This window comes from Tursiops truncatus, chromosome 2 (assembly GCF_011762595.2).
Source record: "Tursiops truncatus isolate mTurTru1 chromosome 2, mTurTru1.mat.Y, whole genome shotgun sequence".
Lineage (NCBI taxonomy): Eukaryota > Metazoa > Chordata > Mammalia > Artiodactyla > Delphinidae > Tursiops > Tursiops truncatus.
This window is the reverse complement of record NC_047035.1, coordinates 152295696-152316021: the sequence shown is the minus strand read 5'-3', so window position 1 is coordinate 152316021 and position 20326 is coordinate 152295696. Positions and strand designations below refer to the sequence as shown.

Below are 20326 nucleotides of genomic sequence, written 5' to 3'. Positions count from 1 at the left end.
TCTGCTTCATGCTTTATATGCAAGCTCGTGAGTGGCCAGGTCTGCGGTATTGACTTTGTCTACAGTGCAGTAAGGCAGGCGTTGTGTGCCTGTGTCGGTGTGTGAGAGAGAGAGAGCTGGTGAGCACAGGAGGAAAAGGTGGTGGGGGGCATCTGATGTATTCACTCCTGTCCATGTGTACTGCGATGGAAAGTTCAGCTTCTAATGCAGACACACAATGAGATGGGAGAACACCGACCGCGTCCTACTGGCAGAAATGGCTCTGAAAACGCCCACTCAGGAAGAATGGGAGTCTGTGTTTTCATAGCAACTCTGAAGGCCATAGGTTTGAAGGCAGCCTGCCAGGATAAAATCCCACGTGCCTTACAGAGATTTGGGAGGAGCCCAGGGTTTTTCTTAAACATTATTTGGTTTAAATTATTTGCGGTGTGTAACCTCTGTTTTTAGCAAAAAAGAGAAATGTATCATTTTCGGTGGGGAGTCGATAGGAGTCCTTTTTCCCATTTTCCACATCACCTTCCGATGCGTGAAGCTACAGGTGTTAACAGAATTGCTCCTCAGCAGCAGGGGTGACCTGTGTTTCACTTGCTGCCTTTGGGCAGCAGGGTTTCAGCCGTTTAAGAAATGAACATTTATAGAGGGAAAATCGACAGGTTGTGCCTTTTCTGTGGAAAAGCAAAAATATGGCACTGGATTTTTATTGCCTTTTCTTTCTGATGTGGAACTTAGGAGAAAGCAACACGGGTCCTGGACACTCAGGAAACTTTCTGGATCCATGAGCCTCCCTGGTTGCTTCTTTCCCTCTAGCACAACTGTCTGCCCCACTTAGTGGAGATCGCCAGGCTTGGGACCTCTGATTCACCCTGACACTGAGGGACCAGTCTGAATACGATGGGCTAGATGGATAAGATAAAATAAGTGAGGCTAGACACAGCTTCAGCTCCACCAAAGGGGGAAAGTTGTTCCTGATTCGTAAAATACAGAGACACACATATGCACGTATCCACCCTACACTATCCTCCCCTCACTCCACCCACCTACCCATCCATCCACCATCTGTCTATATCTATCTTTCTATCATTTATCTCTATGTATCATATTCATCCATTCATCTCTCCATCATCTTTCATCTTTCTATCTATTAATCGTTATCTATCTATCTATATCTAGTGTACCTAAAAGAGTCACTTTGGTACTCTTCATCACAATCTGGTCCAGGGATGCAAAGGTATAGACATGACCCATTGAGCCTTCTTGGGTTTTTAAGAGAGTAGGTTGTGATTAGTGTAACTTTGCAAACAGTGACTGCAGAAATGACTAAGAGCCCTGAGTACTGGTTTGATGATGCCAGAGTTTGGGGTAACTAATCGGGTTGCCACCAGGGCACAAAGGAGCCAGGCACGTTCACCTTTATTGAGTAAGATTTTTCTCTCCCTCAATCTGCTTCTGTGGTCTGAATAGCTCTTTAGCCTCAGAAAGTGCAGAGGTCAGTGGTGTGGGGACTGCTGGGTGTATGCGTATTGTTTTTTGTCCGTCCGCACCTTCCCAGGGTCTTTCATTCTGTTATCTGACACTCAGCAGCTATTACTGTGCGTGGTCACATCAGATACACCCCAGCTCTGGGAAGCCAGCAGAGAATGAAACGTCATCCATCCGTCCATCCCATTCATCCATTTAGTCGGTTCCTAAGCAATTCCTGGGTCATAAGCGTGTGCTGGTGGACGCTGTGCCGGAAGCTGGGGAGTCAAGGTGAGCAGGAGATGTGCCCCCCAGGTGAGTTGACAGTCCCCGCTGCAGAGCCTCACGGGGGAGGACTTAGGCATTTCAGGTTATACTGGGAAGAGGAAGAGTCTTGCCTAAGTGACATCCAGTTAAGTCAGTCAACAAAATCAGAGATGCAGACGTGCCTCTGGACAGTGTTCTCCGGTGTTCTTGTTGCTGTTGTTTTAAACTTATGCTGAACATGAACCCATTGAGAACAGTGTACCAAGCCTGTGGGTGGTATAAACTATAGCACGTACATAATGTATGATTCAGGAATTAGCTTGACAGTGTCCAGAAGGTTGGCAAAAAAAGTACAAAGTTTTTTTTTGTTGTGAAGGTTTTATGATTTGCCTGTAAAGATGATGAGATACTTTTGCTGAAATTTCTTATTGTACTGTAGGGTAGGATTCTGTAACAAGGAAATCAGTGGCAAATGCTACCTCCTGGGCCTCCGTTGACATAGAACATATGGTACCAGATAAATTCTTGGAGTGAATCAATCATTAAGTTTTAGATGTACAGAATAATTTGATCCAATATCAGTGCCCATCTTGAAATTCATTGAACAAATTCCAAAAAAGTCTTGATCGAGCGCCTCCTATTGCCAGGCATGGTTCTAGCTACTATGAATAAAGCAACAAACAAAATGTAGTCCCTGATTTCTCATCAGGAGGGCAGGTTGGTGAGGCTCCCTTCCTAAGGTTTGCACACAGCTGCCTTCTTGCTGTGTCCCCGCATCTGAGAGGGAGGGCAAGCTCTCTGGTCTCTGCTCACAAGGGCACCCCGTCATGGAGGATCCATCCTCAGGACCTCATCTAAACTTAACCACCCAAAGCCCCACCCCCAGTACCATCACATGGGGGAGGGTAGCGCTTCAACGTAGCAATTTGGCGGGACATACTCAGTCCATAGCAGAAGGGAAAACCACAGGTGGAAAAGAATACTCTGGAAAATAGTCTAGAGTTTAAGGGCATTTTGCTGCTGACGGATCATGAGCTCAGAGGGCATCGTGGGTGGGTTTGGGAAGCCGTGAGGAGCTTGAGGTTGGGGCAGACAAGGGGGAAGCGCAGAGCCGTATGGGAGTGGGATTCTGGGCAGAAGGAAAGTTCTAAGAGTGTTGCGTTTCTGGTGACCAAGCTGAAGGAAGGTACAGGGTATGATGGGATTCTCCTGTTCGTCTTCCAGGGGGAAGTGGATAATTCCTGAAAATATAGGCTTCTTCAGAGAGTGGTCTTTTAATCAAATTGAAGTGATAAAGTAGGGAGTACTTTGGTGCCGGGGGAAGGGGGATGCCTACCAGGGAAGCACTGGGCTCCCCGACCTTGCCTTTGAGCCTGGGGCGGGGGGAAGGGCCTGCTCTCCGGGTGGTGGGTTGTCCAGGGGAGGTGAGCCTTCCGTTAAGAATCGAAACAAAGGTAGAGGGCAGTTTCAGCCCAAGCAATAGAGTCCACCTGGGAAAGCACGTCAGATTATTACTGTTCTTATTACAATTTTTGTAACTAATAACCAAAGGAGAGATGAGCATAGTGATTATTAGGTAATATTTGGGGGTATATTAGATGCAGCAGTTGCATTAATTTTGGGGACGTGCCCAGAGCAGTCAGTGATTCAGGAGACTGAATGAAAACACCTACGTTTAAGGGTAAATAACTTGGAAAAGTCTTGTTTTCTTTTCCAAGCTTGTTTCGTGCTTTCCTCTGACTTCTTAGAAGGTTACGTTTGCGCTGCAGAGAAGGAAAGACCCTGCTGCTTCCTCTTTGCTCTTACGAGAACATCTTCCTTTCTTTTCGGTTTTTGGTGGCGTTTACTTTTGTGAGCGTTTAAGAAGCGCTGCGTACTCCATTGATAACACTGTGGACCTCTGGGGGGTGTAGGATAAATGTGACTTCACTCTGGGAAAAGAAGCACAGCTGCTACAGTTCGTTTGAAACCCAAACTCCTTCTTTGGGTTTGGAGACGTGTTTTAATTAATATTCTCCATTTAAATCTCGTTACAAAAATAAAACTCTGCTTGTCTGTCTGCTCTGCAACTCGCCGGGCCTCTCCTTGTATCGACAGCCCAGGTGCTCACATCAGAGTCTTGTCTCATTTTGGTCCTCTCGCACTTTATGTATCCCATCCACCTGGCGAAGCCCTACCGATGGAGAAATGGCTGGTTAGGCAAGAGAATTTTTTTATCATTTTATTATTTTAAAAAACCCATTCATAAAATTATCTCCATTTCACCTGATTTTGAAATTGAAAGAAATCATCTTTGAGGCCCGTGAGGGCCTTTGGTGGTCCCGATTTCTATAAAAAGCTAATTATTGTAACTGTGGCTCTTGGAGAGACTGCAGAGCAGAAAGGTCTGCTGTAACAGTGAACATGTTGAGGGGGGCTCCTTTGCATGCAGATTCTTCTTCTGACTTCGCCAGAGAGAGAATATCCTCCTTCCTGTTTCCCTGTGGGCCAGTCTCTCTCTAAATGTTTGCCCTGAAGAGACATCTCCCGCCCTGGCCACTAGAATTCAACAGATGACAGACCTTTGAGGTCAGGAGCCTGTCTTCTTTCCATTAAGTTAGCCCAGCCTGAGCTGTGGGAGCTTGTATTTGCGTTCTGAAGTGTTTTCTAATCTTAACACTCAGAGAACTAATTTTCCTATTAAGTGGTTTCCTGCACTTTCAACATTGTTATAACTTTAATCATAGGATATAGTTGAGGTTGGAAACGATCTTAGTTACTTTCGGTGTTCGGGGAGAAGTTTTCATGATAGTGCATGTGGAAGGAAATAATGGAATTCCGTGATTTCACGAAGTGAACAGAAAAACATCCCATCGATTTACGGAATCCTTTGAGTGCTGACCTTGTACCTGAAAGGGCAGGGGCAAGAGAAGGAGACACGCATTCACTGAGGGGCTCCCGGGTACCAGACGCTTGGCGCTATTTGCCTCTTCCCCTGCCGACACCACCTACGCTCTGTTCTATTTGTCTCTTCCTCCCTCTGAGGACCCTTCTCTCTTCTCCTGTAACTGACTCACTCACCGTTTTCTGAGCAAACTTTTGCGCCTGATGGAGCAGAGGTAGGAGAACAAGAGGCGCAGCAGGACGGGGCCGTGGAATGCACCGTCGGAGTCCTCGGAGGTTCAGAGAGATGGGAGCGCAATTTGGATTTGAGAATTAGGTCATCGGTGCCCTTCAGTTTTGTGTACTGCTTGGAGAAGAAGCCAGATTTGGGTGGGTTGAGAATTGGAGATGAAGAATTTAAAAGTATAGACTTTTTCTTTTTTTTTTTTTTTGAGAAGTTGGGTTCTGGAGAAGAGGCAGTAGCAAGAAAGTCAGGAGCTTCTAAGGAGAGTTATTTTGCGAAGGTGCTTGACTGAAACATAAATACAGGCCAATGAGAACAGAGAGATGAAGGCTCAGGGAGAGTTTGTTTTGTGGGTGGATGAGGACTGCTTGGATATCAAGAAGAGGGCTACCTTAAACATTTTTTATATGCCGAGCTGTTACCTCCTTTATTTCTCACAACATCCTTATTACAGGGGAGAAAATCTTTTCCTCTACCCTCTTAGGTTCAGTAGGTAGGGCCTGTAAATTAAACTGACAAAAGACAGATTAACAGGAGAAAAGGGCTGCAAGAAATTAAAAACCAAAGAAGCCATTAGGCTTGAGATTTTTACATACCATTTTAATAAAAGACAGTACATTGTGGAGAGGTGATCAGACAAAGGGAAAGGGGTCTGGGCTCCGAGGACTGTTAAGCATATGCGGGAATCTAACGGAAGATAAGGGGTTTTTTTTCCTAGTAAGATTTGTTTGTGCAGAGTCATCTCTGGGCCATCTTTGTTTCTCCAGTGACAAGGGTTGTTTTCCTCCCGGTCCCAGAGCGGGGAGGGGGACACTTTCACAGTGTTTTAGGCAGAAAGGGGGAGGGCAGAGAGTTCCTGCAGTGTCTGCTGTTTCTCAGTTGTGTCAGGGAAAAATTAATCCTATGCCAAAGTGGCATATTTTGAGGTGACAAGTTCTGACCCCCTTCATTGTGAACCAGGTAAATGGCAGCGCCCCCATTATACAGATGAGGAAAGTCAATCAAGCATCTTGCCTAAGCTTGATTAGCTTCTAAGGGATGGACCTGGGATCCCATCCCATATCTGTCCAACTTTACAAAGGCTATTGCTCCTCTGTTATAATATACTGTGGGGACTTCTGTGTAGAAGGGTGTTCCCAATAAACATTTCGTGAAGCCTAGGAAATCCAGTGAGGCATTGCTCTAGAGCTAATTTCCTCCTTGAGATACTCAAAGCAATCTTAATGTCAGTTTATTGGGAAGAGTGTTCATCAGCTTCACAGCTAACATCCTGTTAGTTAATTGGGGACAGGGTCTGAGCTACCCTTTGTGATCAAGAGTGTAATAACTTGAATTCTGATGTTTTGCAAGGTACAGTAATTCAGTCTAACTTGGGTCGTAATAACAGCTGTCAACTTAGTTATTTTCATGGAGTAACTATAATACACTAAGATGTCAGGTACATAAATTATTCAGATCACAATTCCAAAGTTTTATAGAGAGCTTGTTGAATTTAGAGACAAATGATGTGACATTGGGAAAAGCCAGGGGAAAATTATTCAATATCACATGCCTTTTACGATTTAATTGCCGCCTGTTTCCACTCTGAATTGAACTCTGGAAGGCATTTTCTTTTCACAGTCACAAAATGCATTTCTCTATGCAGCAAATAAGATGTAGCTCTGGGGCTTTCTCAACGAGACACAATGAAAAGATTCAGTTGAAATTTTATTGTCTGTTGATAAACACTTGGTGCGTGATTTCAGCCAGTTTCAAATGGATTTATTTTTAAACTCGGTTTCTGTAAATTGTACTGACAGTAAATAATAAAATCAGATGATTATTCTAATAGAGAAAACAAACACAATAGAACTAACTGCTTGTACTGCTGTGTCCTGGCCTTTTAGCGTCTTGGCTGGAACATGTTCTCTGGATGGGGCTCTACAGGGACCTGGGAACATAGCAAAATGCCACCCAGGCAAGAAAAAGACAGTTGCCATGCTGACTGCAGAGTATAGAATATTTCAAGATCGAATCCTCAGTTATGAGAAGGCTTTGTTTCTCTCAATTAAATCAGGGTGCAGACCACACCAATTACATTCCAGAACACACCAGGTACATGAAAACTGGGACTTGAACATTTCTGCAGCATACTTTTCATCTTCTTTCTCCTTCACAAAATAGTAGGTGCTTCAGCAATATAGCCAGTGTCCTTCCAACTCAATAAGGAATTTTTCTCACTCTCTCAGTGGGGTTTTGCTCCGAAACATGGCACGTGAACTCAGTGCCTGGCTCGTTCCTCTTCTGGACGGGGAGGGGCTTCAGGAACGGCGGGTACTGTGTGCTGTCTGTACGCTCCAGGGCTTGGCACAGGGCAGATCCTCAGCGAATGGGCGTTTCATGGAATGAAGCCCCCGAGGTCTCAGTGTTCCTTTATGTGCTGCATTGCATCTTCACAGTTTTTTGAGCTCTCTATCCAAATAACAGCAGCTCACGAGCATGCCAGAACTCACGAACGTTCATTGCTAATGAGGATTTGCTTATGGGAAACGAGTGCCTCAGAGCGTGAAGTTGAGGCTTTAGAAGGGAGATGTCTGGTCCCTCTGGGACTGTTGCAGTGGTTCTGACCACGTGTTCATTTTCTCGCACTTGGGACTTGGGAGTGAAGGGGTGGCTTGAGGAAGCTGTCAGATGGTGTTTAGATGCTCAGACTTCCTTTTGAAACACTCACGTCTCTGAGAAATGTCCTAATGTTAGATGTCCATAAATTGGGTCAGCGTCAGGTGAGTTTCAAGTAATTTCTTAGCCCTCCGTACAAGTATCTGAAGCTTATCCAGAAGTGTTGGAACAAACCTCCCATCTCCATCTTAGTGATTCCGTTTGAAACGTATTTTTAAGGATAAATTGGAATTCTTAGTAACCGATACTACTGACGAGGAATCCAGTTGAAGGATGATCCGTGGCTCTTTGGAGAAAATGGTTCAGTTTTTCCGCAACCAGGAACATTAGTGAGAGCCAGCCATCCCCTCTGGCCAGCGGTTCACACTCTCCCAGGCAGAGGCGTCGGATTTCACGCCCTTTCTATCCCCTTGATGGCGAGCGCGTCAGTGCCAAGCTGCAAAACATTCTCTCTGACTCCATCGCAGCCCATTGCTGACGGGAGGTGCAGGGCAGACAGCTCTGAAGTATCAGCGGAGCGGTTTCTAAAACATTCTCGTTTTAGCAGAAATGGATGCAGTGGACGTTCACGGCGATTCCTTTTTCCCAACAGGTTCTTAGCATGATTATCAATGCAGCTTACAAACCTGGAAGGGTATTACGGGAATTACAGCTGGTGGAAGACCCACACTGGAATTTTCAGGAGGAGACACTGAAGGCCAAGTAAGTGTTTTCAATTCTGGAAAACCAGGGTTCTCAGCATTCTTTGCCTGCCACTTTGAAACTTGTCCTTCCTCTTTTTCACATGGCCCAGAGAAGTGGAAACCAACAGAAGGCTTGTTGTTCTGCAGTTCTGTGCACCACACACAGAGTTTATTGTGTTAAATATTCAGAATAAAAATGTACTGATGGGTTGTTTGATCCAGAGGGAAACATTTATATAAAGAGAGGATTCCTCTTATCATTATTATACGTTTTTCATTAACAGATCTTAATATCTGGTACTGTAGAGTTTATGCCAGATACAATGTTCCTCACTCTGCGACTTGACAGTTTTAAAAAATAGGAAGAACCAATACCTCTCTTTGGTTTTGGTTAATAGGCTGTGGCTAGACATGTAGTTGGTCACTTATTTTATTTGGAAACAGGCTAATTGGAAAGGTAATGTTTGCTTTGCTTTAAGTTTCTTGAACTCTGAAATTGGGAACACCCCCTGGCCTGCTTTGCAAGAACTCAGTTGTTTAGGAGACAGATAGAAAAAGACCCATGTTTCAAGATAACTTTATGTTTAATAATAGTTTTGGTGGTTTGAGAGGGCTTTTAATATCCACTTAATTCTTTTCAAATGGAATAGATCTTCATCGGTCCACTTCCCGTATAATGGTGTCAAAAGGTATCACTTAGCTGTAACATTTGGAAAATGGTGCTGTTTAAACAGTGAACTACTTTTCAATGGCTAGAGCATACCTAAGCCCTCCTTTAGGGAAAGTGCCTGTCCTATTTGTAGTGAAAATTAAGGAATATTAAATAACTTATATGACCAGTGGTATTTTCCTCCATGGCTAACTTACACCAGAACTGAGTACAGACGTGGAGAAATTCACAGTTACTCGCATTCATGGTTAGTTATCCACTCAGCGTTTCCTGTGTCTTTTTTGAGCATCTCTATAATTTTAGATTCAACAAAAGTCATGTATGGTCTAATGATACTCCACTAAACCACAAAAGTTAAAGGGAATGCATGTAAATAAGGAAAGTTTTGGTTTGTTGGAAGGTGTCGTGTCAATGAAGGGTGACACCATACCTCACCTTCCCTTCCTTCCCAAGAAATATTTAATTGAGCTTCACCTGTAGCCCAGAAAAAAATAAAACATGTTATTTTTCCTATCTAACATTCTGTATTTTTCTACTTTATATAAGCTGGAGATTATCAGACACAGTAGAATACTTTGTTACAATGTCGATTCATACTGGTAGCGGTGGCAGGAAACCCGGGCAAGTATTTATAGAGAGAAACCCTTCTTACGTCTTGTTTTAAAATTTTTCTGTAAAATTCAGTACATCCAAAATACACCCAAGGATATAGAAATAGTAAAAGTACAACGACCTTAAATTCCATTAAAATCTCCCCTGCTCCCTAAGCTAGCCAGAAACTCATTCCGGATTCCCAGGGTGACAGGGAGAGTTCATTTTGCACTGTTGTCACTCATTTTCCCATTGCCAAGTTGATCAGAGCTTTTATGAAACCAGCCTGATACAATCAAAACAGACACAGCACGACCCAGCCCTACTGTATCGTAAAGGCAACGTTATTACCTATTATATCAAACATGACAGTGCGTTCCTTAGCAGAATCTTACACAGCAACTTATAATGAGAAAATGTGTGTCTGAACTGGGTTTCAAGTGTCTGGATCACAGTAGCATCTTAAAGCAGCTGCTAACAATGACAGATTTACAGTCAGCGGGAATATCCCTTATAATACTACACGCTGAGTCACCTCTTTCCTTCTGATGTAAAACGACAACGTTTTAGATCTTGATAACTTTGATGTTTTCATTGGTGCAAAAGGGAGGAGAGAGAGTTGACTTCTTCCCATTTTGCTGAAAGGCTAAGATGCTTTCTTTCGTGAATAAATTAACTCAGCGAGGGCGGAGAGCTGCGTTTAAGGCATTCAGTTGTCTTGGTTGTGGTCCTTGAGTTATAAAACCACAGAGAGTGTTCTCAGTAAGAAAGGGCATGAGATTCTTCTCTGTAGAGCTTTGGGAACGCTGTCACTTAGCATCTGGGAGTTCTGATTGGTTTTTTCCTCTTCTGAAAAGACCCATTTAGTTGAGAGGATAGGGGTGACATTGACAAGGGTTGATCTGTAAATAGACGAAAAACGAACACTGTCATCTACAGTTGTCCCCCAGTGATTTTGCCTATTTACCCAACAACCATACCTTTTATGCTAGAACAAATTATTGAAATGTTTGAACAGTGTATAAGAAGCCTATCATATAATGAGTCTTCAACATGGACTGAAAGGCAGAACCAGGAATAGCTTGTGCTAAAGGAAAAGGGGATGCTAGTGTAGTTCACTTCAGCAGCTCTGGAAGAGAACATTGTTTCTTTCCGATGGATTGAAGTTACTAAATTGACCTACATTATTTAGAAATTCGGGAGGAGGAATTTAGGCTATACCTGGCTATACCTTAGGGGGATTAAAAAAAAAAATCCAGTCCTATGCTTTTAGAGACATTTACATGTGTTTTCCAACATGTTATAGAATCTTCCTGAGGGGGAAAAATTGTTGACTCTTGTTTGAATGGCTTTTGTGACAACCTTTATAAAAGCCAGGCGGAGGTTTAATAGATTTTCCCAGTCTCCTTTTGTTACAGTTATGCAGAATATTTAAAGTGGAAATATCCTGATGTAATTTTGAGTGAACTAGATTTCATTATCACTTAGGCAGAAGCAAGGAGATAAAGTCAAATCTTTACTTTTAGGTGAGTCACGTTCAGCTCTATGGAAATGATATTTTGGTTTCTTTTTTCATAAGCAATGACAGTTTTGTGTGTGTTTTCATTTATTTTACCTTTTGGGGGGCATGTATTCGTGCCCATGCTTTATGAATAGTAAGATGTAATATTTGACTATCAAGGAGATTTATGTGAAAAAGGATTCCCAAACTGAGAGACTTTTCACTGAAGAAAGATTTTGTTGGTTCATGTGTTAATTTTTACTTTGCTCAGATTTGTGAAATTTGCTCTCGTGAAAATGTATGCTGTAAACGTTACGTTAAGCAAGAGGGTGAACCCGTTTCTGAAGAGAAGACTGAATTTCGGTGTGTAATAAATTCATCAGGTTATGGGCGTGGCGTTTCTGGGTCACACACAGACCAGTTTAGGATGTTCTGAATTAGAGGTTGTCTTTCATAAAATAAACGCCCACCCCATTTATCACACAGAGTTCCCATGACTTGAAATACAGGAATCAAGAAGGAAGAGAGAAATTTCTGAGGTTGAGTACCTTAAGACTGAAAACTAGTGTTGCACTGACCCTAGTTGTAGATTAAGAATCTACAAGTAAAAGCTTTGTTTTGAAGGAAGTCGGGGCCATCTCTGACTATTTATTGCTAATGAGAAGAGCGATTTTTCTCACTGTGTGCCACGCATCCTTATTTCTGCAGTTATCATCCTTTTTCCCCTTTTAATTCTTCCTTAAATATTTGAGGATGTGAATTCACCTTGACAGACAGGAGCCTTATTCTCCACTGTCATCGTAGTCCTGTCACAAGTGAATCTTGCATCACAAGATTTTTTAAAAAGGTCCTGATATGGGTCATTTTGAAAGACGAATGATACAACTTAGGCCAAATTGAAGTCATTCTGCTTGGATCAGTGTTGGCGTTTTCACTTTGTATTTCTTTTTGACTCAACATCCGTTTTGATTTTTCTCAACTCTTTAACTGAAAGAGAAGAGACCGTTTTCCCCAGAACTCTTGTTTGTCCATCTTCATCCGTCTGTCTCCACCCTGCCACATGCACTCACACGTGGACATAAATCCCTACTTTGGCTGCTAGGAAATTATTGGAAGGCTACCCACACTTCCTTATGGATGTCAGGGGGAAAACCCCTTCATCTACCCTCTTAGGTTCAGTACCTGGGAGCCTGCAAACTAAACTGACAAAAGACAGGGAAAAAAAAAAAAAGACCATTTCTTTCCTGGTGCAATGGATGTACACACAGAAGTGCTCTATGATGTGTAACTCAAAGGGACAGTTAGGGTTTGGAGCTTATACCTAAGTCATCCCTAACTTAGTGGGGGGGAAAGGAGTGGGGAGAAAAGGCCTCTGGGGAAGAACAAATAGGTTTCTTTGGGAAAGACAAATGGGTTTTTAGGAGAAAAACTGGGAGATAAGAAAGTTTGGAATAGTTTGTTATGCAGGCAGGAGTGGCCTTTCTGTCTTCTTCAAGGCCATGAAACTCCTCCAAGAGGGGATTTATGGTAGGTTCATCCCTAGGATGAGAAGCGACCCCCAAAGAGGGTATTTATGGCGATCCTCACTGCTCAGAAATTTCTGCCTTTAGTCAGATAATGGAAACTCCAAGAAAGCTGCCTTCTGCATCTGTTGAACCGTAAACATCTTCCTCTTAAAACAGTCTGTGTGTGCACTCTGAGACTCTGAGTGGGTCCCCACGTTCACGGCAGGGAGGCAGTCCTTCCTGGTCCCTCCATCGTGCTGCCTTCCTGTACTGTTTCAAAGTGTGCTCCCCGTCAACCCTGCAATCACGAGGGGGGACAGCAGGTACTCTTAACAACCGTTCTGGACCCAGACAACCATTCTGTTTTTCACTTCCTCTATTCAGTAAATTACACGAGATAGTCAACACTTTATTATGATATAAGCTTTGTGTTGGATCATTTTTCCCAGCCATAGGTTAATGTGAGTGTCCTGAGCACATTTAAGGTAGACCAGGCGAAGCTCTGATGTTCGCTAGGTTGGGTGCATTACATGCATTTCCGACTTAGGATATTTTCAACTTAAGGTGGATTTATTGGGATGTAACCCCCATCGGAAGTCAAGGAAGATCTGCATACAACTGTGTAAAGGAGCAGGTTGACACTGCTGATGAGGAAACTGACAAGGTCAGCAGCCTTCCTTGGTGGTTCTTTCTCTCTCAATTTTGCTTAGTTTTCCAAAAATTAACACAAGTGCTCTCAGCCAGAGCTACCACTACGTGCAGTGTTCCTGGAAAATAAACTATCGTTCAGGATTTCAACTTGAAAATTAGGGTGCACATCAAGGACATAGTTTAACAGGCCCAGCTATTTTGACGTATTCTCATTTCAGTGGACTCTTAAGTTTAGTGAGATGTGAAGTAAATAAAGACATATGATCTGTTGCCAACTGAGAAATTTATCATTATTTTGTACCAATGATAGTTTTAAAAATTGTATTGAAAGGTGACTCAAACTATTTCGAAGAGCTCACCTTTTCAGCCAGCATGGTTTACATCATTATTAAACAGGCATTTGGGTGAGGGCTGTAGTACTTATTTTTAAAACAGGAGTCCATCCAACCTGCTTTCCAGAAGATCTGGTCTCTAGTTTTTCGTTGGTGACTTCATGTGGTTTTTCTTGGGGAGGAGAAAGGTTTTATTTCTCAAAGGTCATGAGCAACGAGTGACACTATCTAGATTCCAGAAGCATCCTAGAGGGGTGTTCAATTACGTAGACCCCGGTGAGAATACGCCAACTGGGAATCTTTATTCTGGAATCCTGTTTTAGCCTCGTCGCCACATACATTGCCCATGGCGCTGGGCATTTCTTAAAAATATTTTTGTGAACTCATAAGGAACAACGGAAACAAATGACAGAGAAACCACACACAACCTGCTTTGTTTTTAGAAAGTGAATGGGCCGCTTTGGAATCCACTGTACAGAATAGATCTGAGTCAGTGTGTGGTCTCTCCATCACTTTTTCTTCTTTGTTTCTAGGTATAGAGGCAAAACATACAGGGCCGTGGCCAAGATCGTCCGAACATCTGACCAAGTAGCGGATTTCTGCCGCCGTGTTTGTGCCAAGCTCGAATGCTGTCCGAATTTGTTCAGTCCTGTGCTGGTTTCTGAAAACTGCCCGGAGAACTGCTCCATTCACACCAAAACCAAATACAGTAAGTGCAAATCCGAAAAGAACGTTGGTCTGTGGGCCTACCCGCAGACCATGTAGTCATGTAGTTGGTGGGCTGTTTTTTTGTTTGTTTGTTTATTTGTTTGTTTTTGTTTAAACACCTTTTGCATAGTTTTTCCTAGTTTTTCCTAGGAATGGCTACGGGAGAATTCTTTAAGGTTTACTTAGTAGATACTTGTTTCTCTCCTAGAATAAGGAAGGGATGGGGATGTCTCCAGCTCTGCTGCGACCACACTCCAGGATGAGCTGCTTTGTGGCTCTCTCTAGGTGTCAGACACTAATGGATAAGTGTTTGTTCACACCCAAGAACCCCATGGCGTTTCCTGACAGTTTTATAAGTGCCGTCTTTACGGACCAAATTCAAGTGGAAGGTACTGGAAATAGACAGCTTTAGTCCTGAAAGAAACCTACACTAGTCGGTCATTTTGCATATAAGGAGTTTGAGGTGTGGAGGCTGAGTGACTTTCCTCTCAGGTACAGTGGTGTGGGGATGTGTGGACACGTGCTTCACTGCAGGGTGGGAAACAGCCGCCGTCATCCAGGAGCCCTGCATTTGGCATTTTCCTTTGTATGCCTCCAGCCGTAGATAAAGGTTCCTTTGGTGCATCTGGTCCTTTTCTGGAATAATGGGAGTTCCATAGGGAACAGTTGAGGCTTTGGCTAATGAGGAAGCATCTCAGTGTTGATCACAATTGAAAACTGGACCCATAATAGGTTTTAGTTAGTTGATTATACATTCAAATGATAAAATATAGCAATCATTATTGAAAGTTGGTAAATAATTTTCTAACTATTGCTCTAGGAGGTAATACAGACGTATAACTCTGTTATTGAATTCAGACGTAATGAAAGTCTCCATTGAGAGAAAAGAATAAAGTGTGTAGTTATGTAGTAGGGAAGGAACACTATTTGAAAAGACAGAAGGTGCCCCGTTAATTTGGGCTGTGTGTTTGCCAGTTGGTCTTGGTCAGATCGAGAGATGGGGAGATCCTTCGTGACCAGGGCCCTCCAGTAGGTGTTCACTGTGCTTGTTCATTCTTCAAGCTTCAGACTCGGGGGCAGCTGTCGGAGCATCTCCAGTGGGCGTGGTTGCCACCACTGTGTGCAGTATTGGGGGCAAGGAAGGGCAGCAGAGAGAAACTCCTGAAATAACTCTAAGCTTGTTTGGCTCACCTTCTGTCTCAGTCTGCTCGGGCCGCCACAGCAAAGTCCCACAGACTGTGGGGCTTAAACAACAGACCTTCATTCCTCCCAGTTTTGGAGGCTGCAAGTCCAGATCGAGGCGTCAGCAGGGCTGGTTTCTCCTGGGGCCTCTCTCCTTGCCTTGCAGTCGGCCGCCTCCTCGCTGTGTCCCCACAGGGTCCTCCCTCTGTGCGTCCCTGGTGTCTCTTCCTCGTCTTGTCAGGATATCAGTCCTGTTGGGTCAGGGCCTCACCCTTATGACCTCATTAACTGTAATCACCTCCCTAAAGGCCCACCTCCAGGTGCAGTCACATTGGGGGTTAGGGCTTCTACATTTGAATTTGCGAGGGGTTGTGCAGGTGGCAGGTGACACTGTTCTGTCCGTAACAGCTTGTAAACACGAGGGCACCGGGGGCAGGTTTCCCCCCTGTGGAGCTGTTTTCTCAGAACTGTTTCCTGAGGTGTAAATGGGATGTGAAGTTTCTGGGTTTTTTTTTTTGCGGTACGCGGGCCTCTCACTGTTGTGGCCTCTCCCGTTGCGGAGCACAGGCTCCGGACGTGCAGGCTCAGCGGCCATGGCTCACGGGCGCAGCCGCTCTGCAGCATGTGGGATCTTCCCGGACCGGGGCACGAACCCGTGTCCCCTACATCGGCAGGCGGACTCTCAACCACTGCCCCACCAGGGAAGCCCCGGGATGTGAAGTTTCAATGGTCTCAAATGAAGGAATGATCTCTCTCTCACTTTCCCCCTCCCTCTCCCTTTAGTTTTCCTTCTCTCCTCCCTCTGCCTTGCTCCTGTCTCTATCCTCCCCATCCATGCATGCCCGTGAGTGTAACCTTTTAATGAAGTTTGTAATCTCATCATCTCTCTCCCTGTAGCTTATTATTATGGGAAGAGGAAGAAGATCATTAAGCCCCCGATTGGAGAAAGCAGTGCTGAAAGCGGACACCCTAAACCGGCCAGACGCAGGAAACGACGAAAATCCATTTTTGTGCAGAAGAAACGGAGGTCCTCTGCCGTGGGCTTTGCCGCAGGCTCCGGGGAGGTACGTTCTGCTCGGAAGCTTCCCACATTCGATCGGGAAGCGCCGCCCTGGCTTCACAGCCAAGGCCAGGTCGAAGTTTGATGCTAAATGGTGAGAATCGTGAACCGCCAGAACCCCCTCCTTCGTTGTCGAACGCAGACTTAACATTGCAGCGTCTCGGCTGGGAAGGGGCTGCAGGTGGGACCCGGGGTGGGACCATGGGATCCATCTTCCGAGGCCTCCTTGGACACATCTCAGCGGGAGGGTGGTACCGGCACCTGGGCAGGAGAGGGTCTGAGGTGGAGTTGCGGGCCCCCTCCCCCGCCTTCCCGAGGCCCCCTCCCCTGCCTTCCCGGAGGCCCCCTTCCCCACTGCCTCAGTGCATCTTCCGTCCTCCTAGGAAAGTGAAGAGGAGGATGCGGACGCCCTGGACGATGACACCGGGAGTGAGGAGACCGGCTCCGAGCTCCGTGATGACCAGACGGACACATCCTCGGCCGAGGTGCCCTCCACCCGGCCCCGGAGGGCCGTGACCCTGAGAAGTGGCTCGGAGCCTGAGCGCCGGGCGCCCATGGAGAGGACGCGGAGGGGCCGGAGGGCCCGGGCCACCCCCAGTGCCGAGGGGGCCCCCAGGGGCCCGGCCTCCAGCCAGGAAGCAGCGGAGGTAAAGCTCAGGCCACTTCAGCTGGCCCGTCTGGTGTCCCCAGTGGGGCAGCACGGGACCTCACTTGGGGGACCCCTGTTTAAGTTAAACACTGGCAGCTGCTCTGGCTGTGTTGCTAAATCAGGGGCAGAAAGCTTGGTGATTCCACATCCCACGGAGCAGGATGGTGAACCTCAGGATGGGGCTCTGGGAGAAGTAATAGCACCTCCTTTTCCGGAAGGTTTTAAAACCACAGGGATCAGGAGAACAGACAGAATAAGTCCTCAAGGTCTCATTAAACACTAGGCTTTCCCTCCTCAGGAGACCTTGTGATGCTATAAAGTGTGTAGTCGGGGTATCTGGTCTCCCCTGAGCCCACGTGTTACACGATCAGCTGGAAGGTCGCTGGCACCAGCGTCACACACGTAACTGGGGGCATAGCGGCCTCGCGCGCCTACACCGGCTCCTGCCCTGTCTCCTCCTCGACCAGAGATCCCGCACTCAGCCCCAGAGCTCCTGAACTTGGGGGTCAACAGCGGCCATCACTGTGCCTTTTTTTTTAACCTCTAAAGATACACAAGTCTTTGGAGCAAAGTCATAACCCAGACGAGTTGCTAAGAGCATCCCTGGATACCGGTCGCCTCTGCACCTGTCCAGGTACCTCGTGAGGAGGCCGCGAGTGGTCCAGAAAGCCCGGCTCCAGCCCTCAGGGTTCAGAGAGGGTCCTGCCATCCGGGAAGTGAGAAAACAGCCTCCTGCTTCCCTTCCCTCTGCAGGTGAAGCAAGAGGAGGAGGAGAGGCTGGTCCTGGAGAGCAACCCCTTGGAGTGGTCGGTGACAGACGTGGTGAGGTTCATCAAGCTGACGGACTGTGCCCCCCTGGCCAAAATATTTCAGGAGCAGGTACGGGGTTCCGCTGCGCAGCAGCTCTTCTGGTTCTGAGCCTCCGGGTCTTCTGTGTCAGCTGGCTTCCTGGGGCTTGGCCTCGGCAGGGGGTGGGGGGCTTCCTCGTCCCTGGGGGCAGGGGAGCAGGACACCCGGGCTCCACGTGCGGTCCCACCTGCAGCTCCGTGGGGTCTCTTGGCCGTGCAGTGGGGACGGCAGCTCCGGCCTCTACTAGGGGTTCTTGGATGCCCCTTGGTGAGGGCTGGGTCTTATGCAGCCTGGCCTGGCTGGAGGTCAGGGCTCCCAGCTCTGCCTTGGCTGGCGGGTGGGGTGCGCGTTGTCCCGTGGTAGAGCAGTTGTCGTCTGAAAGGCTTTTGTCTCCCCAGCTCCCCCTTTCCAGTAGAGAGAACAGGCTTCCGTTGGCCCTCTTTTCATTTGTGCCCGTTGGCATTTCTGGGCTGCCAGCTTGTGTAACACTAAAGACACAGGAGGCCAAAAAACGAAAGCTCAAAGGACTGGCTACCGTGTCAGATCTGGAGTCCCACTGTCCCTGGCTGGTCTGCCTTCTTTCCTCCACCTTCCAGAGTCTTCTTATGTTTGTCTTATTTATAACATTCAGGGCTTTTACTTCTCGAGAGAAAGAGGGAGACGTCTACTTGACCTTCCGAGAGGCAGAAGCCCTCGGGCCATTGCGCTTTATTTAATGCTGCTTTTGTCACAGTTTTCTTACTTCCTTCACTTCTTTCTTTGTAAGTTATTTTAAAGCCTATGGTATGTTAGGTACTACGGTAAATTATGGATAAATGGGAGAACTATTGATATAATTTATATCTTAAAAGTTTTCAATCTAGCAGATGAAATGATATGCCATAAGGAAGGAGGGTTTTTAATCTATATTTTCCCTTAAGTTAGTATGAAAATAAATCCCCACTCTAAATATAATCCACCTTGCACACTTCTCACTGGCCTCACATGAAAGTTCAAGTGGAAGCCTGTCACGTGCTCTACCATGTTTGCTCAATTTGTTGCATTGACATTTCTTGCATTGTTTCACAGTGTAAGCGTCTTTCACAACCTTGCATTTCACTAAAGTACTGCTTTCCACGTCATAAATTAAATATATGTCCATCTGGCTTTTTTTTTAGATTATACAAACCAATAGTCTAGAAAGAGGGTAATTCAAGCATTAAATCATTAAGAAAACAAGAAAGGCCTCTGATTTCCCCTGTAACCAGTGAACTTCTCAGATTTTCTCCCAAGGCCACCAAAATGCAGTAACGAATTATAAAAAGCAAATTAATGTGGTTCGCAGCTCCTCCCAGGAGAGGGGAGTTCTCAGTGTTCCCAAGGTTTCCACTGATGGAATAGTAGCGTCTTCTGTAGACACCCAGTAAGTGCACCGAACGAGTGAATGGTGGCTGGAAGGCCAGGCCACCTCCTCGCTGTCTGACAAGCTGCGACACTCTGGGCGACACTTAAAAGCAGACAAAAAGAAAAAGGTTCCTTGTCCGTAAAGAACGTGGTAATGAGCATGTCCCTTCATTTAAACACACAAACAGGAAAGAAAGAGAATTGTGAGAAACGTGAGGACTCACATGATTTGGGGCTTGTTGAGAAACTGCATCTCGGTCTTGCAAACAAGAACAGAGCAGAAGGTTGAAACCCTGCTTAAAGCACGTGGCCCGATGCAGCATGTTTCCGGTCTGGTATTTATTACTAGCAGCGCCTCGAAAACAGCGTCGCATTTGTATACGGGACGAGTGCTGATGACACGGATTTAACACGTGTTCCAGCCGGTCCTAGGTTCATTCAGTCTGCACCCACTGAGTGTCTGGTACAGACCTTGCAGTATCCACGAGGCAGATACAGAAGGTATCGGTCTGTGTTAGTCTCAGGGCTTGTTTTGAGACTCACGTGCCACTTTGAACTGACAGATGCTTTCCAGTTGGGCCTCTCGTGGGACAAAGAACAGACGCTATTTGTGCTGTGAAGGGCAGACAATAAATATAAATATATATAAATATATATAATAAATATAAATATCTGGTAATAAGCAAGAAGGTGAAGACAAAGCTGATTTGTGAAAAAGGCTAAAATACTACTTATACTGAATCATCCTTAATTGGATTTTAATCCCTGTTTATAACAACATCTCGGGAAGTTTCGTGCCTTCCCAAGCCAAGGCATCTAAGAAGGAAACATTCCCGACACTCGGCCACTTCTAGGATCAACAAGGGGCATCTGCTCACATCACCTAAAAGCTTGGCCTTACATACCTACTTATTTCTCTCATAAGAGAGAAAAATAGGTAGAATTTAATCGATTATAGTCTTATTTCTATTTAAAGTTCTATGTTAGACCGTTTCATCTGTCACAGTAAAAGGCTGTTCCCGGCGGGGCTACCTGAAGTCCGTGGGCACCTGAGCGTGTATTTTGTTCAACCA

General features: G+C 45.6%; 1 protein-coding gene across 3 annotated transcripts in view; it reads left to right on the top strand.

The window, feature by feature from the left end:
* Positions 1-20326, top strand: part of SFMBT2 (Scm like with four mbt domains 2) — a 205719-nt gene that overhangs the window by 172895 nt on the left and 12498 nt on the right. For all 3 annotated transcript variants that reach the window (XM_073801524.1, XM_033852337.2, XM_073801525.1), the window contains 5 exons: positions 8082-8191; positions 13956-14131; positions 16210-16376; positions 16756-17019; positions 17775-17900. In XM_073801524.1, the coding sequence (XP_073657625.1) occupies positions 8082-8191; positions 13956-14131; positions 16210-16376; positions 16756-17019; positions 17775-17900 (843 nt within the window). The remainder of the gene's footprint in view (positions 1-8081; positions 8192-13955; positions 14132-16209; positions 16377-16755; positions 17020-17774; positions 17901-20326) is intronic.